At 37.8% G+C, this 27,843-nt stretch overlaps 1 protein-coding gene across 14 annotated transcripts in view; it reads left to right on the top strand.

Moving 5' to 3' along the window:
- Positions 1–27,843, top strand: part of LOC134801450 (plasma membrane calcium-transporting ATPase 2) — a 275,898-nt gene that overhangs the window by 146,793 nt on the left and 101,262 nt on the right. For all 14 annotated transcript variants that reach the window (XR_010145671.1, XM_063774030.1, XM_063774021.1 and 11 more), the window contains one exon: positions 9,253–9,460. Coding sequence is in view for 13 of the 14 variants with exons in the window: in XM_063774030.1 (XP_063630100.1) it covers positions 9,304–9,460 (157 nt within the window). In the remaining variant the exon portion in view is untranslated. The remainder of the gene's footprint in view (positions 1–9,252; positions 9,461–27,843) is intronic.

The following is a 27,843-nucleotide window of genomic DNA, read 5'->3' as shown; positions in this document are numbered from 1 at the left end:
CTTTACAACGAACCTATTAATGGAACCCAGTAGGAAGCCTAATAAAGCCATCAAACATAATTATGTTTGGAGGTGACTTGGGAAGGAATTATAATCAGGTCAAGGCCATTAATCACAATAACTCTCGTCGATGCCGAATCGGGAATGACGTGTTGACGCCAATGCGAAAGAGGAAGTAATGGATAACTATTAGTAAGTTCAATCTGTTCTAACAGTAGGTATTTCCGATTCCGATGTAATTAGGGTGAGGGTTTTCTCGAGGCCTTGTGTAGTTTCAAGGTTTTACAAGACTTGTGTAATGGGGTTGCACGGATCGACGTATTAAACTGCAACATTCTAATACCGCACCATTAACTGTCAGCTTCCATCTACTCCTACACCCTCTGCTAAATATTCGCGTACTGTAGGGTTTAGTAGGCGTTTTCATCGGCGAATACTCCGAAAGGTAATATGCATCTACTATTCAAAAAATATCCTGGACCCCGGCCATTGGACCCGGCATTGGCTAGCAGCTCTCTGACTCTAATTTATGACCGATATTTGAGAGCCTAATTTGCACCTAAACCACCCACGAGACCGAAATAACTGTTGCCACGAGGCCTGTTAGCGACATTGTCCCCAAGCACGTACGGCTAATGCCGTTCCGGATCAAATCCGCCCGCATGCCGCTATCACCAACATTTGAACAGTCACGAGATCGCCTGATTAGCGGTGACGTTCACCGCTGCAGGCGTGCGGGGAATGCTAACTCTTTTGCTGGATGATCTCCTGGTAGGTAGAAAAAAAAGTATAAACGAGATTCTAAGTATAAACGAGATTCGAATAATACTACATTGTAGGAGAGGACGGAAAATCGCTAAAAGATGGAGGAGTGAGTTTGAGCGTCCATCTTTAGCGTTTCCGGCCGAGGCATTACATAGTGCTTTTCACGACTACTGCGAGGAAATAAGAAAGCATAACTATAAGTACTAGCCCGCGATTTCTCTGGTAGCAAATTACTAGCCACTGCCTGTGCTGTCTCGATCAATCAATCAATCAAATTTTATTTGCTATAAGTAAGCACAGTTGCATGCATGCAAATACAGTTCATTTCACTTATAATAATAAGTCACCACAATAGATATACAAATCTCTTGAATTTCGGTAGGCGTCAGCGTAAGAATATCATTTTCTTCACTAGAAGAACTCATTTTTATATATAGCGAGCGTAGATACGTGTTTCTTGTATTTTTTAGTCAAACTCAATTTACACTATCCAATTCAGTGAGTATTTTCCGATCCCGCCTTTTTAATTTTTAGGGTTCCGTACCCAAAGGGTAAAACAGGACCCTATTACTAAGACTTCGCTGTCCGTCCGTCCGTCCTTCCGTCCGTCCGTCCGTCTGTCTGTCACCAGGCTGTATCTCACGAACCGTGATAGCTAGACAGTTGAAATTTTCACAGATGATGTATTTCTGTTGCCGCTATAACAACAAATACTAAAAACAGAATAAAATAAAGATTTAAATGGGGCTCCCATACAACAAACGTGATTTTTGACCAAAGTTAAGCAACGTCGGGAGTGGTCAGTACTTGGATGGGTGACCGTTTTTTTTTTGCATTATGGTACGGAACCCTTCGTGCGCGAGTCCGACTCGCACTTGCCCGGTTTTTTTTATCACTTTTAAGAGGGGTTTTTATGTTGTTTGCTTCAAACCGACTCTAAACTTAGAAGCGTTTTTGCTAAAAAACCACAAACAGCTACAAAAGTAAAAAACGCCTTAAGCGTGAATCGAATGAACTGACTGAATGAATGAATGGTTTTGACATTTCTTTTTTTTTAAACAAGAAATTGGTCCTATAAATAACCTAATTTTATTTTTGAAGGAAAAAGTTGCGCCAAAAAAGAAGATATTGATCTTTATGATTTAAATGATACTCATTGCTGTAGCGAACCGTCACCAATGACAGATGATGATAACAATGAAACATCGTAGTAGTGGTGGTTCAGGTGCTACAGCTATTGCCTACTTTCCAGCTTGGTTTTAGACCATCTATTGCCACATTTCTGAACAGTGGTGTGAAAAGAAAATAGTGTCAGGCATATCACGCGAAAAAAGGGGATGGAATTTATCAAGTGCTATCCCGGACTTTATGAGACAGGGCTAAGTATTACTGAATATTTTGACTGATCCTGGCGTCACTTTACTAAAATTCCGTCAAGCTACTTAGATTGTTCGAATTGTAATAAAAAAATACAAATACTACTAGGACGTCTTTATTTTATCCTCCAATATTTACCAAATTCACAGGATATAAATCTGTAGACATAATTACGTATGGCTGAAGACGAATGCATTTCCAATGAGCCTCCCAGGTCGCCTTGCACATAATTCGGAAGTCGACTGCGCCATGAATCTCAACTAGCTCGCTCGTGCCCTTTAATATTAAGCCACCGTTTAAATTTCTTCGTCTTTTTATAACCCACTCGGAGGAACTTTTATACATTTTTGCAAAGTTAGCGGTGCTATAATTGCATTTGTGGTTTCCATTACTAGTTCTAACAATAACTGTACTCTAAAAGCGTAGCGGCTCGTTAGAAGTTTTAACGTTTTCAATTTTATTAATGATACCAGCCAGCTCTTGAACTGTTTATTTTGGTATCTTATTATTATTTTTGTCAGTGTCTGTTGCTGTCGTTGAGAAATCTTTACTATCATTTATAGTCTCAACGTGATCTCTATAACGTTAGTCCGCTTTCTTGACATCTTCCATATAAATCTTCAGAATTCTGACTACATATAACCCCGCATGCATTAGAAAACTGTAAAAGTTTATACCTCAGCCACGTACATATCTCATGATAAAGTGTTGGGGGCACTACGTGGGGAGCATTAAGGCTCGTTCGCGTCGAGCAACGTGCAGCGTGCTACATAAAACCTGGCCGTAGCTTATATAGAACGTAGTCTACATATATGTTACTTAGTTATCAATAGATTCTAACGTTGTATATGACTCTGTACGTTATGTTTTGACTCAGTTTAACTATTTATAACTTTGTAAAATATGGCAGTTACTTGCAGACTGGTTAGAATGTGGCTTTTTATTTGCGAAAAATAAATAGCAGAACTGTAACAACCTGCTTGCAGTTTATTTATTGAAATCACAATTTTCCTTTAATGAAGCTCTAAAATATTGGAAGTTGAAGGGTTATAATATTTTTCAAACTCGATGGGTAGGATGACAGGTGTCATCTCTATATAATTTATAACCTAAAAACACCAAATCTCGCAAAATTCACAAAATTGTATTGAAATGACAGCTGTCATCCTACTCATCGAGTTTGGAAAATACTATAGTACCTACAATTCTGTTGTCAGCTTTAAAGCAAAACCCTATAACATTATAGTTATAGCACATCATTACCGTTTTCACCTAACTTCATTAGCATGCTGCACTCGTCATGTTTGCTCCTGGCCCCGGCGATAAAGATCGCTAACGTCGCGACGTGACATAGTAGGGGGGCTACTGAAATGAGCGGACTGACATTATGATAGACATTTCCATTAGGTTCAGTGGGGAAAAAATTTGGCACCTTGCGTGCTCGGTTTTCGAAGAAGTGGGATGATATGCAACGCACGTAAACTAAGAATTTCCCAGGCTGATAACTGATCAACCCAAATATTACCTACATATTTATAAGTATCTACAAGTATGCGCTTATTATAGCAAATAAATTTTTGTTGCTTGTGGTACAAAATATTACAAACATAACTTCAAATTCTTAAGAACGAAAATAATTTATGTATCAAGTAGAGAAGATAGATTTCGCATTAATATTCAAATCCCGAAACGGCTGAATTTAACTTTACCATTCGAATACTCTTATGGAAAGGAATTTCTTAAGAAATCTCCAATAAGACCAACAAACAACGTTGGCAGTAAATCCAAACTGTCTTTACCTCTTAAAGGAACGCTTCGAGATACTGGTGCTGCAGTTGATTGTAACGCGCCTTTTGAACGCTCCACCGGCTCGAATTTAGAGAAATGCACCAGGAATTTAGACTTTAATACTCTAGTAATAAGAACATTGATAAAAAAAACCAACGGAGCTTCGCACTCTCGGGAATTCCAACTTTATCGAGCAGATATTAGGAGAAATGCACTTGTTTGCTTTGAGAATTTCAGCTGCAACAAACTCGAGATAAAGCATCGCTGTTCAGTATATCTTATCATTGATTATCGTGAATTCTCGAGTTAATTCAGGAATTGAATTAAATTCCTATATTTGCTGCTAAGATAATTCATGTTTCTTCTAATTTACTTCCTTCAGACACTTTCAAATAAATCTGATTTATTCTATGCGTATCTTCATCTCGAAATACATTTGTGTCTAATCTTTTACCACCGTCTTTTCACGGGTTATATTGTATTTGAGGTTCAGGTACTGTCAGTAATAATGACATTGCTATTATTGAAACTGTATTGATTACAATGAAAATAAATTAAATGAAAGGAAGGAATGACATTATTTTTAGGATATGGTAATATTCACTGTAATAATATTTGGTTATATTTTTCGGCTATTGTCATGTTTGATATACATAACCGACAAACGGGCGTCCCATTGTTCCATCATAATGCCTAGAATGTGCTGACGCAGCCATTACCTCGATGAGTAATCATCGCAGCATGAATCTCTGGACACAAACGGGCGCTGAGAGGGTTAAGTACCTCGTAAAGTGCGTTTCTTTCTAACAGCTAAAGTAATTAAGATAAATGCGTGCTTTAAATGGGACATGACAGGGATTGAGATGAAAAAGTAGAGATTTCTGTGATTTGTAGAAGAGATAGAAAACAGCAATACAATTTTACTAGAAACTGAAATAGAAATAGATCTAGTAAATGTCAAGCACAATATTATTTACGGCGCAGCACTTAAAATAGACCTTTGTAAGTTATAATTCGTCTATTTCTATATTGCAGACTGTAAAGTTAAGTATTCTATGTAAGTAAGATATCTATGTTTATCGGAAAGCATATTTATAAAAGCATAAATATGTTTAACCTTAATTCAAACTTGAAGCAAAGCTTTCAAGCAGATAACAATATAAATCTCCCCCGACTTATTTTCGTGCAACAGAGAAGATAAATATTGTAGCTGCAGTAAGTTTCTGTTTACAATTAAAAAGTTACAAAGTCACAAGACTACGAGAAACACTAAAAGCCTACTTTTCTCCGAGGTCGGCTGAAAATAATTACCCTTTTTGAGACATTTCGTAGTGCGGTTTCTTTTCTTCCTTCAGAATATGGTCGCTTGCTAGTTTAATATTTATAGACTTTATAGTGAACTGCAGTAACACAACGATATCCGAAATGTATGACAAGCTGATGTCAACTTTTTTTCTCTTCATGGTGAATGAAGGATATTATTCCACATAGACAGTTCTAAATACATTACTCCAATAATTTTAGGATCCCACTGACCCCTTTCGAAGATTATATAATCTTGTCCGTTGGATAGAGTTAACAGAAAAACTCGGATTGGGCGGATGGGTGTGAAAATGAAGAGGTCTTGGGTGTGGGCTGACTACGATGATTGATTAACATCTGTTTCGTGTATGCTGGCTACATCCCGTGTAAGACATTGTGATAATGAAAGGGTTCTACGCTTGTCGATAGGATTAGGTTGATTGACGATCAGTTTTCAGTACCGGTATTGCAAAAGAGGATATAAGAGTCAAGGTTTAAAAATAAGATGGTTTTTAAGAGGTCATCGAACAAAAATCGTCAAGTCGAGCAAAAAGTAAAAAGTGTAGTAGTAGTTAAGTAACTAAGGTAGTCATAACCCAAACTAACAATTCAATGGATAAAAATTATCTAAAATAAATAATGAATAATTAATAAAAACAAAGTCATAGCCAAATTATCTTTTCTCGAAGCCACTTAGGACCATTTTGATTTTGACATTTTAATACCTATTAAGCCCGTCTTTCAAATGCAACATAAAAAAAAACGGGCAAGTGCGATTCGGACTCGCGCACGAAGGGTTCCGTACCATAATGCAAAAAAAAACGGAAAAAACATGCAAAAAAAAACGGTCACCCATCCAAGTACTGACCACGCCCGACGTTGCTTTACTTTGGTCAAAAATCACGTTTGTTGTATGGGAGCCCCACTTAAATCTTTATTTTATTCTGTTTTTAGTATTTGTTGTTATAGCGGCAACAGAAATACATCATCTGTGAAAATTTCAACTGTCTAGCTATCACGGTTCGTGAGATACAGCCTGGTGACAGACAGACGGACGGACGGACGGACAGCGAAGTCTTAGTAATAGGGTCCCGTTTTACCCTTTGGGTACGGAACCCTAAAAACTTAGGTCACAGTACGATCTCACAGTTTCTTTCTTCTTAAAACACTTAAAACCTTAAAGTTGTCTTTAGCCAACTAAAACTAGGTCATTCAAAATTCCGAAAAACAACCCCGAGTTGTAAATCAAATCGTTTGGCAACTTACCATAGATACGCGTCCACTTTTTAATTCCAAGACAATATCTCAAGTACGTGTCCGCTATTAACCCTTGCTGAGGAGTGGGTTAACCCCCTGCTGCTGTTGCCAACGCCATCCGGGTTGAGTGCCGTTGAACGGACGGCAATTAGGTCGATCTTTGTGGACTATCTTGATTTATTTAAAAGACCTGATTGGGTATAAATCATAGATGGTACATGAAAGTTGAAAGAAACTTTGAATAGATCCAATCTTTTCATTTTCTTCTTTGAGATTTTTCAATTTATTACTACTCTTCTTATCTGTTTACATATTTGTTGTAATGTTTAATGTACGCGGTATTTCTTTATATATCTTAATAATAGTTTAACAAGCAAATTAAACTCGTTACCCTTTTGCTTTAATTTTCATTAGAAAGCCTTTCAGCATTGACGTCACAGTAATTAGTACAAACCCCAGCGTCATTCGTGCCCACAAGTGGGTCAGACGTCGCAATTCACTGCAAACTTGGCACACGGCCGCAAACAATCTTGATTGAAAGTGCCTCTAATCGGACTCTGTGAACAGGATTAATAGATGAGACATAAATACGCGTGCTGCTACACAGCACACGACGTCCCACAACCACCTTTAACACCTGTAAATAATAATCATTTTGGCATGGACTTTTCAGTGAGAGTTTAGGCGTCTATGCGTTGTTTTAGATTGATTAATGGACTAAAAGCAAAGGAGGCTGTGGTTACCTTGGATTTTAGATGTTAAACAATGCCGGCCTTTTAGACTGGTGCTAATTCGTCGGTTTTCGGAGCGCACGATTTGTATTTGCATTCTTTTGTTTAATGTAGTATGTAACACCTACTGTTGAATTGAATTTGAACCGCTTCATTGCTACGGTGGCTCGTTAATGAATGGACTGTTGAATGAAAGAGATTACTTTAAATAACAATACCGCGATTATGCCAGCTTTGGCATATCCGCGTTATTTTAGTACGGGTTGAAAGCGGTCGATAGGCGGTGGCTGACAGTTTAAATTTGTCTCTTATGCGCTTGCCGTGTTCGTGCCTGGAATTTCATTTGGTATTTAACAACACTTTTTGTTATGTTAACGTGGGGATTCAATAAAAGCTCAATATTTTTAATCTGTGTTAATCACAGCTCGAGATATATCTACAGACAAAATACAGACCAATTTGGTTAAGTGAATGAAGAACATTGGAATTTATACACAGCAACACGTTTATAATCCTAAAACGTTATCTGAAACCACCCACAAATCATTGTAGACGCGATGAGCGTCTATAAAAGAAACAAAGCTTATTATATCTGGAGGTCATCTATCTGCGACAAGTCTTGCTGAGAGCAGGTGATTCTAAACCTTATAACATTGGATTAAAGCACAGGCTTCTTGCTCGTCGCTAACCGCAGAAATGGTTTTAGTTAGTTGTGATGAACGATCGAATCGCGTGTTTTTAGTATCTTCGCCACACCTGCGAATCTAACTGTTGGATTATCTAGCAAATTCATAGCTTTGCTACTGGCTTTAGCAGTCTTTATGGGTAAGAATTGATGAGACTATACCCCAATTTGATTTAATTAAAAAATATTCCTGATTGTCTGCTACGCCTAGTGTCCCTATTTTCTGGCATTTCTTGTGTTTTCTGAATATTTCATTTTCCACTTCGACCTCATCGACCTATTTGGATTTGCTGGCACGTCAGCAACACTTAGTCATCTCGATTCTATCCAGCATCTGATAATAATCAGCAACGACGGGCAAAGACCTCTTTTTGAGTGCCGCGGGGCGGTAAATTGATAAATATACGTTCATGGTTTGAAATTGGTGGGTTAAAAGTTACCAAAGAACAAATTATTATTTAACGTAAGGACAATAATTAAAACGGAACTGACAATTATGAATGTTTTAATTACACCGGCCAACTGCCAAACAACATGTTGACACGAAGGTGTAATTACCTCAATGTATTTCGAGATAAGCCTCGTTCATATTTTTCGTTAACTGTAACTTTTTGGTATACGACAACCATTTTGCTTGAATTGGGAAAAAAACTGATGTACGCATATACTATGATAAACTTTTATTTGTCCAAATGTCTCCGAAAGTTCCGAAACCTTTCAAAAACTGTCTAAAGGTTGGATTTGACAGAGAAAAGCCGACGGTTGGTCAACGTCTCTACTATAGAACTTTTGATAACTTATAACGTATTTTTAAACGTCTGTATTGTTTGGTTACACAAGTCAATAAACGGTAACCTACTTATGCGGTTTGTATCCCAAACTACCCTCCGTAAAAACATATTTCCGATACACATAACACTATGTTTTCGCAATAAAGCGTTTACTCGCGCCCCGCGTAAATTATGCATGGCGGTGCACTGAGGCGCGGGATAACTTTATGGCCAATAAACTACGTAACGTCCTCTGCAAGACAACTTAAGGCTGTTTTTGTCTTCATATTTGAATTCGTCGTTTAGTATTGTTATTGTGGTCTTAAAGTTATAAGTGTTGCGGTGTGGAACTATGAACGATTCTTTGATACAGTGGTGAAGCCAGTTTTAAAGATCAGTCGATCTTTAGCCATGGCTACTGTTAGGTCAAGGTTTCTTTTAGATTCTATAACATAAAATTCTATGGACTTTCTTTCATCGCCTTTCACTTTAGAAGAGCAAGTATATCAATAGAATGCCAAAACGTTGATCATAATGTTTTCCAGGATGACGTTAACATTTCCTGTCATTGTTGCAGAGCTAGAGGGTTGTCGGGCTTGGTGCGGGCGGCGGCCGCAAGCCCGGCACCATGGCGACGGTCGAAGGGCGGCCGGCGCAGTACGGCGTCAGCCTTCGGCAGCTGCGCGAGCTGATGGAAACGCGCGGCGCCGAGGGCCTGGCCAAGATCAACGCGCTCGGCGGTCCGCAGGAGTTGTGCAAGAAGCTGTACACCTCGCCCACAGATGGTAAGTCTTCAATAACTTTATACCTGAGGAAGAAGTAGGGCCCTAACAGATCAAAACAGCCAATCTGGTTTTCTATTATTGTGTAAGACGTGTCCTTTCATGAATAAGTGCATTTTGACGTAAACATACCACATGCCAATCATTCAATCGATTCATTGTAGTTCGACCATGATATTAAGGATAGTGAGGATATAAACGAGTAGAAACCATAAGAGTTATGATGAAGTTGACACTAACCAAACACAATTTATCGAATGACTGGAGACAAATATGACGAAAAGATGTCCTGTTTGCATAAATCTGAGGTACTTAGTACTTGATATTTTCTGTCTAGGAGATATGACAACGTACTTTCGGTCATTATTCTTGATGGTGGTAGTCATAGCTATAAATTGAGACAAACATTAAACAAGGATTTGTTTCATCTAAGAACGGTTTATTCTTCAGAAGTCCTTCGATATTTTTCTCGAAATAGCGTAGACAAAACATATCAAAGTCACCCGAAATCTTTTCATGGAACTCGAAATCATGATTGACTCTACCAACGCTTTAACGCCTACTCGAAGCCTGAGTAATTTTCCTCAAATTGTAATTAGAATTACAACAGTTGAATACGAAAATAATCTTCCGTCTTTAACGATCCCTACGAACCGCTGAACCCACTAAAACCTGTGGAATCATTAAAATGTAATGTCTTACCCACGGACAGATACAACACTGTTATTGCCAATAAATCCAATAATTTTACGATATCCAATAACGTTTTTGTAAGATACAGTATAAAATAAAACCGAATGCTCATTTTTAGAGTTGTTCTATAAATTCAAAAAGATCCTTATCGTCACAAAGTCTTACCAAACAGTGTTTTATAATGGATTTAACATTTAAATTGATTGTACATTGATAACCCTTCGAACGTGGTCTTTATGTCGTCACTGAATTTCAAAACACTGTCGATAATTAAGCCTGAAATATTGATCGAAACTAAAATAGCGCCTTTGAATTGCTTTATGTCAATCGATATACGCCATCGTTTACTTGTTCCTACACACATCCATAAAGACGAACGAATGAGAAGTGAATGTTTTCATTATATTCTACGCTTCATCAAATTTGACATGTTCAAACAATGTGTCACCTCGACGCGGCCTCGCTCTTTCCTGTCAAAAATAACACTATAAACTTGTCACCGTTGTCTCATTGTGAGAGTGGAAATGAGATTTATTGAAACAGCACCGACCTTTGTGAAGGCGAAGGAGTGTAAATAAATCTTGTCCTACTGTCTTTGTTTGCGTACTTGTTACATTATCTTTTGCATCATCGTCCTTTATCTTATTTGATTTGTCGTGCACATTATATTCCTTAAGCACTATAGATCGTTGTATGTGATGTTCTGTTTATGATTTATGATCAATATGTTCATGCTCATAATAACCCAATCCAGTGGATGACATTAGTTCATTGTCCGTCTACAGTAATGTTCTAAATTAATATTTGATGTAATTTATTCACGATCGCTATTTCCCATTGTATGTTCTGCTGCTTTGAAACTCGATTAGAATTCTAATCCAACATTATGTCCCTCACAATATTGATTTGCGTACAAAGTAAAACTGTTAACATATTCATAAATTATACTTTACTGGACTTAATTATTTAATTTCAGTTATTTACGGTTGTGAAGTTCATTGCCTTCACCAATTACCAGATGGATAGTAATAAGAAAGTATTGAACACTTGTGTATTGTTGACCTACATATACTTACGTGGCCATGACTCCATGTCCCTTGCACTTGTACGTGTAATTTGCTATAAACAAAGAAGTGCAAGGAACATTTCCCGATGCAATTCCCCGTTGGTGTCACCTGTCTCTGTTCTCATGACATTACAAATTTAAAGAGCAGCACACTTCTGACGTTTAATACTAGTATACGAATAGGAGCAACATTGTAGTAAATTCATGTTAGATATAACTTTATTGCACTAGGTCGATATTCGTGACGTAATTGCTGCAAGTTCTCACGATGCATAAAAAATACACTCCCCTTGACCTAAACCTGTCAAATTTGAAGGCTTTTCAAATGATGTATCAGTAAAATGCGTTATGGCTATTGTAACAGTTTAGAAACTTAATAAATGAGTAAATCTTTTACACAAGGATATCACTGATGTTTCCAAATGTCTTTCCTTAAAATTATCCACCGTCAGATTCTCCAAAACCTTTTTTCCAAGCTAACCAAACTTTCTACCGCTATTTTGTAAATCTAAACCCATGGCCGATTAAAGAATTAACGAGTCATTCCTGTAAATTTATTTCGGGTTCAAGTCGATGTACCATCTAATCCGAAGAAGAGTTTCTGTGTACGTTTTCACGTTTTTGTTGGACGGATAAGGTAACCGCAATCGACGGGGACTGACGGAGGTTTATCCCCTCGGGATGTATCCGTCCGGCATACTTCTACCGGCCCAACTTAAAAACGTCTCATGCCTACACGGATACAAATATAGATAATCTCTTTTCAAATTCAGCTGCGTAATGTCTTATCCGGACTGTAAAACGACCTAAGTATCCTCGATCGTAACTTACATACGCTGTACAAAATAACGGCATCGTACGTGCCTATTGTCGTCTCCGGAGCAACGAATACGTCGCCGGATTTTATCTCCGTCTAGCCTGATGACGGATATTTGTCTGATGTCCTCGTGTCGTGCATAAGTCTTATTAATCCTGGTAAACTCTGGTATCTCCAAATTTTTATCAGGCTCGACTCTTAAGTATACATTTGTGTATGCTGTTAGTGATTAGTCAAGTTGACTTCGCTTTTATGCGACAAAATGTCACCTAATCCTCAAACGAATGCGTCGACTGGCAAAACAACCAGTTTAGTTGAGTATTCGAGCAAACCGTTTGTGTAAATATATCCGCAACGATTTGCAAAGTGTATTAGCTAGCCTAATTATCTAATTTACAAGAGTGTGTAAAGCTAAATTTCTATTTAAATACATTGCAAAATGGCGTTGCAGTTGGCACTGGCCCGAGCCGATGGACAGTATCGCACCATCGGCGATGCGCGGTAGCCGTTTCTATCTTCGATGCCGTTGCTTATCTAGGTCGTGCCAGTTCTATCTACTTTATAGATAATGCATACAATTGCATTATCTATCATCGTATAGGTAAATCGAACTTGGTCGGAGTGGATGATCGATTTAACATTCGTATCGTCGCGCTGTCATTTTTCAACAGTACAATTTTGCCGTTCCATTTCAAACGAACTCCCAATCCCAAATCGGATTTATTTTAGGACATTTATCTTACGCTACTTTATAGGGAAGTAATAAGAGTAGTTTTAAGACGTGATAAATCATTTCTTAGTTCACCTTTTGACCTTATTGATATCGTTGCCTGAAAACAAGGCATTTAAACGATTCATTAAACTTACTTCTATTTAAACGTAGCCAAAGACGTCTTACTCTATAAAGACCCAAAGCTAAATGAAGAAGCAATGAACAGCAATGCCAAATTAGCTTCTGCGAGCGTTCGTAAACCCAGCAAAAGGCTGCCAACGCAAACAAGCCTAATGAATCTTTTCATTCCGACCCCAAAGAACAGGCCTGGTGGAATTACCATTGGCAAACTGATGGATCTTATCTGCTAAAGATTGTCCAGTCAAATTTGAGCTCTGAAACCGACTTATTGTTTAATTGCATTTTTAACCCCCGTCGCTAAAAGAGGGTGTCATAAATTTGGCCGCTGTGTGTCTGTCTGTCTGTGACACCGTAGCTCTTACGAGATTAGCAGTAAATGAAATGGTCTATGATTAGTCATTAGGAACGTAAGTCTACTAACAAATCTGTACGAGTCCATGTTACTCGAAATAAATATTTTTCATTCATTAATTTTTTCATATGATAAGTCGTTTTCCATACTGTCAGATAAAATAGCCTATGATTACTAGTTCAGAACGCTCGTCCAGCATAATTAAATATACTAATGTCGAGAAAGTCGTATGTTGCTTTATAAATAGAAATTGTTGACTTTTTCTTTAATCGTTTCGCCCTTGGATATGTTAAAAGTTTTCATTTTACAACAAGTCTTTTATACTTTACTTAAATTTATATCGGTAAGAAGCATTGTACTTAAATTAAGTTACTTAAGTTTATTTTTTACCCAAGTAGACTGATTAACTTGAATCTGATATACTTATGAAAATATAATAACGCAATAAATTATTCAAATAGCTCATAAGTATTTTTACGAAAACTTATTATACCATGATAAAATTAATGTCTAAAAGTCGAACGTTCATTATAAAAGTCAAGCTATTAAGACTAAGGGCCAGTTGCACCAAAATGTCTGTCACCGTTAAAGCGTTCGCTAAATTGTATTGCATGGGAAATTTCATACTTTAGTACTTTACTGTTGTCTGACGTTAATCGGTCTGTTAAAAGAGATTGGTGCAACTGGGTCTGTTACCTCTTCACATTTAAACCGCTGAACCGATTTGGACTAGGGAATGCTCCCGGTACTGAGTTTGTATGGCGAGAACCGGGAATTCCCGGTTCCGGTACTGTGTTTGTATAGAAAACCGGTACCGGGAGCACTCCCTAATTTGGACAAAATGAAGTATGGAAATAGTTTGGGCCCTGAGGCCCCTGAGAAAGGACATAGGGTAGTTTTTATCAATCATCAGCATCATCATTCCACGCAGACGAAGACGCGGGCAGAAGCTAGTAACTATGTATGCCCAGAGTCACGCTCAAACTGGATCGTACCAGACGAACGCTTGCTGAGAATTCATCTCATTAGTGTGACATTTAGGTATTGCGTAAAACTTTAAAATCCTGCCACGTTATTTATACGAGTTAAGTGAAAAAGTTAATTCCAAGGCTTAATTAGTTTCTAGGAACAATTATTTTCGCGAGTCGTCTTAAGGTTAGTAATGAGCATTTTAAGAGGGTATTAGTTTCGATTCGCTCGTCAGAAAGTGATTAGTGAAGATATCAAGACTGCACTCCCTGAATGTTATAGCAAAATGAAAATGTCGATCAACTGCTCATACTTAAAGCAGGCCACTGACGAGCCTTCCAAATGGATGCCGTTACAATGGATTCATCCAAATGGACGGCATCCTAATATTAAACATTGTACGTTTTTGACATTCACGGACCGATTTTGGATTGCAGCGACTCTATTTGGACTGTTGGAAGGCTCGTCAGTGGCCACCTTAAGTCAGTCTCGTTATGAATTTTTAAACAAGCAGATACGTCTGCTAGCGACGTCGTAACGTAAGACGTCCACTGCTGAACATAGGCCTCCCCCTTATTTAGATGTCGCTATACGCCACCCCAAAGGCGTGTATACATCAGGGAAGGAATGGAAAAATTCGCGAGTTTCTGGTAGGCTTCCGTAGCTCAATTGGTTACGGCAAACGCACGGATTGCGGAGGTTTTTTTCTTTTAATATAAAAAATATAAATAAATCCATTAATATAAAAAAAGTCTCGTAATGGTCTCTTTGGACACTTGCGTTTGCGTTTGATAATGTATGACACTGCCGCTGCGTCGCCAAAGCACCGCGTCAGTGTGGACTGATTCTTACACTTCCATAGCCTTGGTGCCCAGAATGACGCCGCGGCGTGTGCTGCGTTGCTTGATATTTTCTCATACATTTCGACGCTGTACGCAGCATACGGTACGGGGTCATCGTCAATCAAGGTCACTAATTAATCGCTTATGGGCCCATTTTTTGGTGTTACAGTACTTAATATTAGTATCCACTTAAACTAATAACGCATAGACTGATAATCTCCATACGGCTAACCTGCCAAAAGTGAAGCCGAAACACGATCGATGTGTGCGTGGAACGCTCGTGTTTTACGCTCAGCAAACACACACATATATACAAAATATGTTGCCAGTATTCATTTACTTCTCTCAAAGTAGGGGAATTTTAACAACATCACACTTGGTTATTAATAATTTGGAAGTGTGTAGATTCGATTTTGTAGCAAAAGCTTTTTGTTTATTTAGGGATTTGTTGCATTTCTGTACTTTGTGAAATAAGGATTAAATAAATAGCTGATAAGTTTTTACTATTTTTATTTATTTAACAAATGTGCATAAAATAATAAGAATAAATTTAAATAGGACAGAGCATATTCGACTGTGTTGAGTCCGTTTCCAATGTTTCCATATTGCGTCATTCCGATTTAGTCTATTTTTTTCCTTCCATCTCGCAGACAGAAGTAGATCAGTCAGAAAACTGAAACGAACATGACACAAAATAAAAATAAGAAAAAAGTAAATACTTACCTAAATAATTAACTTAATTATAATTTTCTATAATTATACAATGAAATTTAATGGAGCGTATTTATTTTAGAATGTAGACGTCATGTCCCATTTGGAGGAAAAAATATTCACTACACTGGCAACATTTAGAAGAAATGGCGGCTGACGAAAATTTGGATTTTTGTATTTACGATTATGTAAAAATATCACATTAAACTCGATACTTACGCGTGAAATGTAATATCAAGCGGTTTGTTTTTATTATATGATGTGTTGTGACACCCATTCACTGTACAAACAACCATCTTTCCTGTAGTTTTTGATTTTTAAACGGGAGGTGTACACAGACCGATTTGACTTTGAGTACTGCGAGGGCCGTTCGAATACGATGATGCGAGTGTGACGTGACGTCGCACTTGAAATGGCTTCACTGGGGGTGTACGAACTAGGAATCTATGCCTTATAAATCTATGAGTATCCACATCTTCAAGACAAAGTTTGATTTTGCGAGCCACATTAGGGCATTTCATAGTCCGTATAAGAATTGTTGATGGAGTCGCCATTGCCGGATACAGCAAGGAAGGAAGAGGATTAGTAACCATGAAAACCTATAAGATTTGACAGTTTGTGGACAAATAATATTATCTAATCGAAGAATAGGCCCCATGCAGAGCAATCATTTTGAAATTTTTCATGTAGGTAATCTATGCATGAATCTGCACACATTTTATCTTCACGTCTGAATTTAGTATTCATACCTCGATCCTAGCGTGGTATCAAGGCTGTAATATGGTAATTTAGGGTGTGTGGCTGCGATCGATAATGTGTCTATGAAACTGCCACCGAAGCCCTGCGAATACAGAAAAGCGTACCTACTCCCATCTCAAAAGCTGACATCCGCTCTTAAATGTATCATAATAACACAATCATTTACTCGCCTATACCTATCCCATACCATAGATCCCTCAGTGAATGTTTTTTTTTAAACCTGCGGGCGCAGCATGGTTCCATTTTTATCGACTGTCACTGTGCCCGTCACTTTCGCACTTACATACTTGTTAGAACGTGAGAGGCATGGTGACAAACGATAAAAATGCGACCGTGCTACCGCCACTGAACGCATCTAATCATCACGTCTCAAGTTAGTATTCTAACCTCGATCTAGCATGGTATCAAGTTGTAATAAGACAATTCAGTATGAGTTTTTATGACGCACCTTTACTTAATGAGGTCCCGCCTTGTTCTCCCTGTTTTATGTCGGTTTGATGGCCCGGGACATGGTTAATTAGAACAATAGCCTTAGGTAGGGCTACCAGACCCAAATTTGGAATTTCTGGACAAAATTCCTGATTTGCGAATTTTTTTCCTGACGCTCATATCGGCGACGAGAGGAGGATGTAGCCATAAGCGATATCTATGTATGGTTGATACATTGTTTAAATTTGATTTGTTTTTGATTTATGTACCTAAGTAAATTTGAATAATGTACCTTTCTAGGCACATAATAAAAAATATCTGTTAAATCACTAAAAATCCTGACATTTTCGTATTCCGGCCGCATTCCTGAGAAACGGCGAAAATTCCTGACATGCCAGGTAAATTCCTGACGTCTGGTAACCCTAGCCTTAGGGAATACGGTTTATTGATCTGTGTAAGTAATGTTTTTGTGCTTCTGACGGAGGTATTGATGAGATTACGTTTGTATGTTTGGCAAATCTTAATTTAGGTAAATGGTTATTACATTTTATACAATGGTTTTTAAATGGTACAGTTTTTAAACTTTTGTGGATTTGAAATACTGAAATAAATATATTATTTAAATCTCTTCCTTCCCCGATTATATCTCTACATTCGTAATATAAGCGGCTAATATTAGGTAGGTATATGCACCAATACACGTGACATACGCTATCTTAGGCAAGCTTTAAATACTAGTATATATATCGGAATAGATAAGTTTCTCTGATAATCCATACGAAGTCAACATCAACTATGTACTTAAGAAGCATCTATGAATCTTTTATTGTGGCCACATCAAGGTACATTTCCAAATAAATGGTCCATACAGATTATTTTACAACTGTTACATAAAAAGGCCTGTGTCCTTTAGTAAACTTTAAAAATAAAAATTCCTTTATTAAAAGAAAGAAGATTTAGTATTAGGTACCATAACAAGAACTCGCAAAGTAAACCAATGCATTATGATCTCCCACTTAATGTACAAATCTTGTCGATCCCCAGCGGCGGTATAGCACGGTGGCATTTTTATCACCTGTCACCATGGATGTCACGTTCTAACAAGTTTGTAAGTGCGAAACTGACGGGCATAGTGACAGGCGATAAAAATGGAACCACGCTGCCACCGGCCAAACTTACGCCTGGCTGCCCTATACGAACTTTAAAATACGTTAAATAATAGATCTAGAAACGATATTGATTAGATCAGTGTCAAAAGTGACGTTTTTGTTTGAAGAAACGTCACATTAGACACTGACATATCTAATCCATATCGTTTCTAGATCTATTAATTGACGTATCTTAAAGTTCGAATTGGGCGGTGGGTCGTCGCAATAAGCAGTGAAAATAACAGCCCAGTTCAATGAACCAAGATCGATATGAACCTAAAGTACACCCTGTGAACTTTACCGCTTGTGTTCGTGAAAAAAATAATAAGCCAAGGCGCATTAATCCATACAGAAACAAACCTTATTCGTCTAACAATATAATACATTTTCCACAAGCGTTGAGGATAAGCTAAACGTCCGTTTCACTTATTGGATTTATTATAAAGAATTAGTAGAATAATAATATTATGAGTGTCAATGACCTCGTGTTCCATTTACACCGGTGTTATTCGCTCGTCTTTGCTACGTTTTATAGACATTAAAACCATTTAATTGGCTACAAATTAGTAACGGATATCAGGCTAATCTATGTAAACAACTCATTTAACATCACCGATTATCCTTGCAAGCAAAACCCCAAATTCGCTGATAAATTTCGCAAAAACCTTCCAAAGTCTCTGCACAAATAAAAACATTTTCCCTCGCCCTTTTTCACTCTTGCCCTTTTTACATGCCTTTAGGGCTCACATTCGCCTGACAGGCAGAGCTATTGTGCGTGATAGATGCCCTGTCACCCCGAGCGATGGAAGCGTGGAGAAATGGCCCTTGCGTACAGCGACTTTATCTAGCGGAAACGTTCTTGTTGGTTAACAAAGTTGCATTAAAATTTGAGTTAAGGGAACGCTGCCAAATCTACTAAAATATAAATTACCTTTGACTAAATAATTCATACATAAGTAGTGAAATAAGTATACTCACAGTCACAGCGAACAAGATGACCCATTTTGCCTTTATCGCTTTTTATGAGTTCTAGCCTCGCTTTCATTGCACCTGATAGATTAAAAAGAATTATCTGCAAAAAGTGAAAAATAGAGTGAAAACTACGATAATACTTGTATGATATGTTGAGAAAAAGGGACACACGAAACACGGCACACATCAGCTTAGCTTAACGTGATTCAAAATCACAAATTGTCACCACATGTTAATTCTAATTAAATCCGTACCGAATCCTACTTAAAGTCTCACAATACTCGGAATAAAATGGTGACTTTAATCAGGGCCGTAATTAGATTAATCCCTTTAAAATCAGCACAAAATTCGTTAATTTTCATTCTTATCACACTCGAAATTCTTTATCACAAATTATACGATTCATTATGTCTAGTCCCAAGCCGACCATTACAGCTACTAAGCAACCGCGTATCTTTAACTGCTAGCAGAACGTGTACTCTATTTTCTATGTAACAAGGTTGTATTTTCAACATTTTAATTGAGTAGGATACCATGTAGGACCGCGTATTCCGATTGCTTCTCGAACGTTAACGAGCCATTCTTCCAAAAATTATCGGCATGACAGATACTATGGAAAGTCATGTGATGTGACTATTTCCATACATTTCTTGGGTTTAGATTTACGATTTCTATCAACCATTGTTACCTTGGCTAGGCCCCCTGCTACCTAGAGATCCGTAATACGTAATTTGCACTTAGGCGAAGTAGATAAGAGTAGGGATATCGTGTCTTCCTACTTATGCGGCTGCACCAGACATGGTTTTTTGGGCAACATTCGGCCAACAGCATTAAGCAGAATTGAATTACGGTCAGCCCATATCAACATGCACGCACCCGTACTCGAACGATTCATGTGTAAACAAACACTCACATTCGTATTATACCACGGCATGATTTGCGACATTTTGTCACCATGTCGATAGCGGCATGAGAGCTTCGCATAGCAGCTATTCGTAATCGATAGCGATTCGTCTAGCGTTCAACTCTATGCGATCGGAACAACACAGACGCACCTGTATTTAGTGTATTTACGAACAATTTGTCAGAACCTTAATTAAAGGGACGACTATAAATTTGGTGCGATATCCTATCCATTAACTCTGTTCGATTTGGTTTATAGGCCTAGTGTGATACCTTGTCTAGTGAAACTAGTGAAAGGCTTTCGTTACTGTGCTACTCGTACTATACAGGCTCGCTGTTAGAAGTCAATTTTATTCCCATCTCAAGTGAATAAAACTAAAGACTTCGTCACACAGGCGCGTTTTCCGGGCGAGCGTGAGCGGGGCGCGCCGCTTTTACATATAAAACGCTCACGCCCGCCCGGAAAACGCGCCTGTATGACGGAACTTTAAACGTTTTGCCAATTTCAACCTTTCCTCAAGTGTTACAAACGTCTGTGTAAAGGTGATTTTTACCGTCTCCGTCTTAAGGCTAGAGCACACTGTTGTGCGTGCGTAGACGTCCACGTGCGCGTGCGATAAAATTTCGGAGCAGTGCACGCACACGTCACGCAAGCGGTATGCCGTCTCTCATAAGGATCTGCATATTACAACGCGCAAGTGGACGTGCAGTCGTGCACATCTACGCACACGCATCCCGTCTGCACGGGTCTTTATGCAGTAAAAACTAAAAATCTGGCTACGCAGAAAATTGTATAGTATGGAAGTTAAGACAGTTTTCTGACTAATAGGTAACACTAGCCGGTAGCGTATTGATTAACGCCAATAAAATCGAATGTAGCTCGTACAATGCGTCCAAAGTAATTAAAAGTTATGGAAGTATCTATGAAAATAGTTTTATTTTTATAACACTCGATTTATTTTCGGTATGAACTATTTTAGCACTGGCTTAATACGGTTTCCAACTTCTGATTATCCATCTGACTTTAAAACATTTTTATAATACCTAAAATTGTTTTACGTCCTATGAAAATTACGTTCAATAATATAAAAGTTATTAGATTGTGAAATCATATTGGCGTCTCTTTATGCGAAACAATTTATCAGATGAAAACTAGTTTTTTTTTTGAACGTATGTCATTTTCCTTAACACGGGGCTTTTCAAGTATATCTTAGGTATGTTTGTATGTAAGTCCACTCGCTGCTGTCGTTTGACCAAATGATTATTTACGTGTTAACTCACATTTATAGACGGGTCTATCGCTTATTTATTTTATCGGGTTATTTATTTTATTACCTTTATTTACCGACGTTTCGACACAGGTTTCACTGGTCGTACTACTAACTAACTAACGTGTTACCCTATCCCTATACCCCAAGTACCCTAAGAGGACTCGACGCAAACTAGGTTTAGGACGCCTGCTACAGCCAGTCGTTTTTTTTTTAACTGCTAGAATAGCGTTAACACTCTCAATGCCGGACAGCAACGTCAGTGTGGAAACTCGTCGTAACTGGAACGGATCAAGATGGCATGGCCACTCAAATCGAATTAGCTCGAATCGAGGGCCGATACGTCCCAGGCGAAGGCCGGGGGGTGAGGGGGGCCGTGACGTCACGGCACCCGCTGTCCTACCCTACACAGTACCAACACTTGGGCGCTAAATTTAGCAGCTTTTCCAGTCACAAATATGCCAGGCAAAATTTTTCTTTACTTTTAGCAGCCAAAAAATACATCCGTGAACATTTAGCACATTTTCACTTAAATCTCATATTTTTTCCCAGGTGGTAAAATATGACCACGCTAAGTTTGCACCGGCTTGGCGCTCTTTACTGTAACTATGTATGGTCGCGCCAAACTTCACACTACAGAATGGCCCAAAAATACGTTGACAAAGTTATTTTTACTGTGCATATTGTTGATAATTGATAATTTTAAGTATTTTAACAAACATTTGCGTTTGAGTACCTATCAAAGCCAAATGAGAATATTTTGGAGATAATACGATTTGTGTAATTTGTTTTTTGTGTATTTGTTTGTGTGATTGTAATTTTTTTATGATATTTTGTAAAAGACGTGTAAGTAAAAACCAACTGTCAACGTATTTTTGGGCCACCCTGCATACTTAAACTTGGCGACCGATGTAATGTGATCTCGCTCTAATCCGTTACCGTAGCCTATGTAATTTATCGCTCTTATGACTACTAAAATTGTAGATCACCAGTGCGGCAGCACTGGTTCACCTTAATCGAACCCTCTTTCATGAACGATATACGGCCTGGTCTTGACAGGCCATACAAATGACACATCGCGATCGCGATCTCGGACGTGACCTATTCCGTTCCCTTTGTTTTTTTAACGCTTTACATCGCCGAAATTGCTTTTTGCGTATGGTGCCACGAGGACGCGTGGTACGGACGCACAATGGCGCGGCGAATTAGCCGGTAGAAAAAGGGTTAAATGCCTTGATAATGTGGTAAGTTAGTACGTTTTGTAGTTTGTGGTGTGTATAGGGTTTTAACTTAATTTGTCATGTTTATTATTGGTCGTGTGTGACCTTGCTCTAGTGTGCGCTTTTCATGATGTATAGGATTTAGAAACATAAATCAGTTACGATCTAAGTTTATGAACTTGTCTATCTATACAGTAGGTATGCTGTATGTTTTTTTTTCGGAATTATTACGGTCAGGTTAATTTTGTAGGATTATCAATCAATATTATCATTCAATACGTTATAGGTACGTATATTAATACACTTAATATAATGTGAGATGCAATAATAAGATTGATTAAATTAGTGTATCGCAACATTAAATTATTCACTCTGTCCTAGAGCCGATACAGACGGACTGCAACCCGACTGCAATTTGTATGGGAACTGCACACCAACTGCAACATCGGCGTGCAGTTCCCATAAAAATTACAGTCCGTCTGTACAGGCCCTTAGACTCCATTAACTAAACATATTAGTTTCCATAGATATCGTCTTATTTGGTCAGCCAGGAAATGAAGCCGACTATACCCTGAAGTAAATTTACATAACCGTATTATTCCTCCAAGGAATACTTTGCTTTTTCTTCCCCAGATTTTAATTTCCTCCGTTACCGTCTGAACTGCAGTTTTTTCAATGATGGATGATGAAAGATTAATGAGAGTGCAGTCTGGATAATGTCGTTATTCTTTTTCATTGTCTCGATTTCTGCAGTTTGAAATTGCAAAAACTGATAGTTTTTATCTACAGATGAGATTTTTTCGTCTTACTACGTCTCATGACGGTACAGTAGTACAGCATCTATTATACAACGTTTTTCCTAGTATTAGTACACTAATACTACTAAATACTTAGTGGCGTAATCATAATGTGTCACAGCGCCTCGAAGGAGCCCTAGGCCCCAAAGGCTAACTGTCTACAAAATGGAGGTATCAGACCAAGCTAACTCGGCAGCGATTTGATGGCACATATTATGCAAGTGTTATTTTAAACGTCAAACTTCTATGAAATTATGACGCTATCAAAATCGCTGCCGTGTTAGCGTCGTGGTCTGACTCTAACACCAAGCCAACATTTTTTGGGACTAATCCTTTTATGTATCTTGATACTTTGGTGAGCCAATACTCCAGACCAAATTCTATGTAAATATACCTAAAATCCAATCAGAAAATACAGATATAATGTAACATTCACTCTTTTGAAACTGCATTGGCAGTATAAATGAATAAATCAAGCCATTCTCGATTGAATCAATGAAGAAGATCTATAAATATCATCTACTCAACATATCGATTAAATCAGATTCCACGCAAGAGTAAACTAGTATTAAATTAACCATTAATCTTTAATAGTTCCTATTATATCTTCGTCACCGATGACTAAATTACTTGTATCAAGGAATCGGTGACCATTACGTCATTCGCTATGGAAGGAAGGTCATCATACGTACAAATGACAATGGTGCCGTCATCGGCGTTAATATGTCAGTGCTATGACGATTTGTTTTGAACAGGGCTAGAAATAGTGTTAATATCGTCGATGGTGATAAAAACAGTGTGAATTCCAATTTAACAATAGGGAATATTACGCGAAACTCTGCTTAGGGGGCGCTACTACCACAATCCATCACAATCTGGGGGTGTACCGCGAAACAAGAAAATCGAAATTTCGTTATCTAACCTCTCTATCACTTGCGTATTCGAGCGATAAAGAGTACTACGTACCTATCGTACGTATTGTCTCCATGCCAAACCATGAGATCTTATAATTAGTATCGGTCTTATAATCACAGCAATTGACATAAGTAATCTTTGCAGTAATCACAAATAAAATTATGAGTATTTTTGTCAACCCCAGCACATAGTTCGTGAATCCAGGCGGCTTAGCACGGTCGCGTTTTTATCCCTTGTCACCATGCCTGTCACGTTCTAACAAGTATGTAAGTGCGAAAGGGACGCGCATAGTGATAGTCGATAAAAATGGAACCGTGCTGAGCCCGCAGGTTTCACAATATGTGCATTGCATCATGTCTTCTAAAGTACGAAATAAAACAAAGTGTTCAGTACGAATAAGGCACATGATAACTAACGATTTTAATATTGCCGCGTAAAAAAATGGCTGCCGGGCTGGCGTCTGTCGTCCATTATTTGAAACCGTAAGAGAGTGTATAATTAAGCATAAAACTTCTAATTTACATATCTCAACATGTACGGAATTTAAAATCTTACGTATCAACCTAAAAAATTACTCGAAAAGAGCAAAATTACTAACTTTTTGAATATTTTTATGTAGAAGGGCAGCGTAGAGTTGTTGTACGGGTGATGAGACATGGCGAACTAGTAGTTTCATTTTGTAGCACTGGCGTCGCCACTGCAGTTTCACAACTCGAGATCTTGATAGGGTACGTTTTAGGCGCAGGTACGATTAAGGAAAGTTTCCCCTAATACTATTTGTCATGGTTTTAAAACGACCTTGACAATCGTCTTGGTGATTGGCGCGCATCCCACACATGACTATCACTTCATTTGGGATTTTTAAGATTGTATCCAAATGAGCTCAAAAACATAACAAATTGTTACAGCAGAATCGGGCTAATACATCTAAAAATATCAAACAAACCGCAATTTCATAAATAACTAAACGTGTTATATCTAGTGTTTCAACTTCGTCTCGAACGAAAACTATTGGCTGGCTGGATGAGTTTTAGTCTTTAATAGAAAATATCTATCATAATTTGGTATTACGTTTTTCATTAACGAAAATACCTATAAGAAAAATCCCAAAGACTTATAGGAATTTAAATAAATGGCATTCCCGAAACCATCGTCTTGAAATACAGCTGAGATTTCTCGGAGTACACATAAAAGGGGCTTTATTATGGAAATAAAGGAAGTTATTTACATCTCTAGAGCTGAAATGGCTACTTAGTGATCAAAGAACACGAATGGTTGTAAAACTATAACTGTGTTTTGGATTAAAAGTCCTACACGGTATTTGAAGCGGCCAGACATCTTGAGATCTTGACAAAACAGACAGAGCACACTCTGTCCGGACCCGTATAGTATATTTTAAAGAGCAAAAGTAACGTAGTGAAGGGACCTCTGGACTAATTCGAACTATACACCAGCAAATATTTAGATATAGATTTTCTCTGTATTGGATTCATAAAAGCACTAACGATTAGTGCCATGCTTTTGTTTTCTGGATAGATTATAGTAGTTTATTAACCAAGGGATGAAAGACACTCATTTCTGCCGAGGTAGTTTGGAATGGGGAGTCAAATATCAGTATGAAAATTGTATAACAAATCCATTTATACCCAAATTTCAATTGCTTATCGTAAAAAAAAATCGTACTTGGAACCTAAAATACTCTAGTGCGGAAACGTATCATTTTCTGCACACCTTTTAGTTAATAACAACAATGACCCTCTTTCAGAGCCTGAGAAATGAAAAAATATTGAGTTAACCAGCGTAGTGTTCGTATGTACAGATATGAACACTTTATGGTACATAAAACAGGTGGAAATTACAATAAAAACAAAATATCTGCAATGTACAAAAACTAACTAAACTAAGACACTAAAGGGCCTACCGCCAACAACGAAAAACGTTATCCGCCTCTCAACTGTTAGGTATTTATTACGAGCAATAGTGAGGGAGATAACGAAATTTAGTTTTTTATTTTCGCGGTATGCCTGAGTATAGTTGAATCATCGAGAGCGTGGAATTGCATATGTAGTAGTATTGTTTGTTTACAGGCATTCTATATTTGTATTTTCTATTTTCTTGTACTATCAGCATACAACCACTACAAATGCAATTCCATCTTCTCGATAATTCAACTATACTTAGTAGTACCAGGCGTGGATCATTCCGCGATTTCGTCGCTTTGCTACAGGTAGCTAAAAGTACATACCTTTCCACACCAATTTTGGTGGCTAGCCATAAGCCGCGCGTGGCCTGTCGCCACCTAGCGGCCATATCTGTGCTGATCATAACAGACGCGTTTTGTTAGAGAGTGAGTCTTCTATACCTAGTACTATTATTTATTCTGTGGTAGTACGTAGTAGTATCTTATAGAACAGTGAGTAAAAACAGAATAACTAGTATAGTGTAAACAACATTATTTGCGGTATTTGACACATTATGACTGACGTATATAGAGATGTAACTAACGCAAATCGATTGTCACAGCAAGCGATTACGATTGGATGGCACGTAGACTGAGGTATCGAATTGTGACGTATAATGATTTTTTATTTGAGATTTAAATAAGGCTAAAATTATATGTTTTTCCCGCAAGGTAAATGCATTTAATACATCGACCGAGTAAGTCGCACCTATCGTCAATTGCGACCTAAAATGAAATATTCATATCGATTTACTTAGACGACTACCGATTCATAACGGTGGTGTCCGGCCAACCCTAAAATTTAAAAAAAAGACGTAGAACGTAAACGTTCGCAGTGCAGTTGTTTTCCTTTGTAATTTCGACGTGCAAGACATTTTACGTAGTATTGCTGTTGTGAGAGACAGACGTCAAATACCGCAAATAATGTTGTTTATACTATAGTATCCCGATCGAACCGGCGCAACGTATCTCCCCAAGTAACATTTTAGTCCTATAATTTTAGTTTTTATCGCTAAAAGCTTGTATAGACGTCGTATTAAGGTTTCAGAGATGACCACCTGTCGTATAAAAGCGCTTGGCAACACCTTTTTGCTCTATAGGCTTATACAGCTAATATATTCTATAAGCAATTGATGTAAAGGTTTACATCATCATTTTATAGAGCCGTTACAGGCGTGTACTATAACAGGTTCAAATATAATCACTATACAGCAATATTACTGTATAATAGTATTTGGAATCACTTTTATGCAACTAATTTGCGCTATTAAGGTTCCCTGCCAAGCCGCTATAGTTTTGTGTTTTAATAGTGACAAAAACCCAACTATACAACGATTTTAGGATATAGTGGCTTTAGAGATGACTGCTATAGTACATAATACTTTAGTAGTTTGCGCTATTAAGGTTCCCTGCAAGCCGCTATAGTTTTGTGTTTTAACAGTGAGAAAAACCCAACTATACAACGATTTTAGGATATAGTGGCTTTAGAGATCACTGCTATAGTACATAATACTTTAGTAGTTTGCGCTATTAAGGTTCCCTGCAAGCCGCTATAGTTTTGTGTTTAAACAGTGACAAAAACCCAACTATACAACGATTATAGGATATAGTGGCTTTAGAGATCACTGCTATAGTACATAATACTTTAGTAGTCATATGAACACTATTATAGAACTGTTTTGCTCTATAGTAGCGTTTTTGGGACATATTTA

The sequence above is a fragment of the Cydia splendana genome, chromosome 22 (genome assembly GCF_910591565.1).
Source record: "Cydia splendana chromosome 22, ilCydSple1.2, whole genome shotgun sequence".
Taxonomy (NCBI): Eukaryota; Metazoa; Arthropoda; class Insecta; order Lepidoptera; family Tortricidae; genus Cydia; species Cydia splendana.
This window is presented reverse-complemented; position numbering and strand designations above follow the sequence as displayed.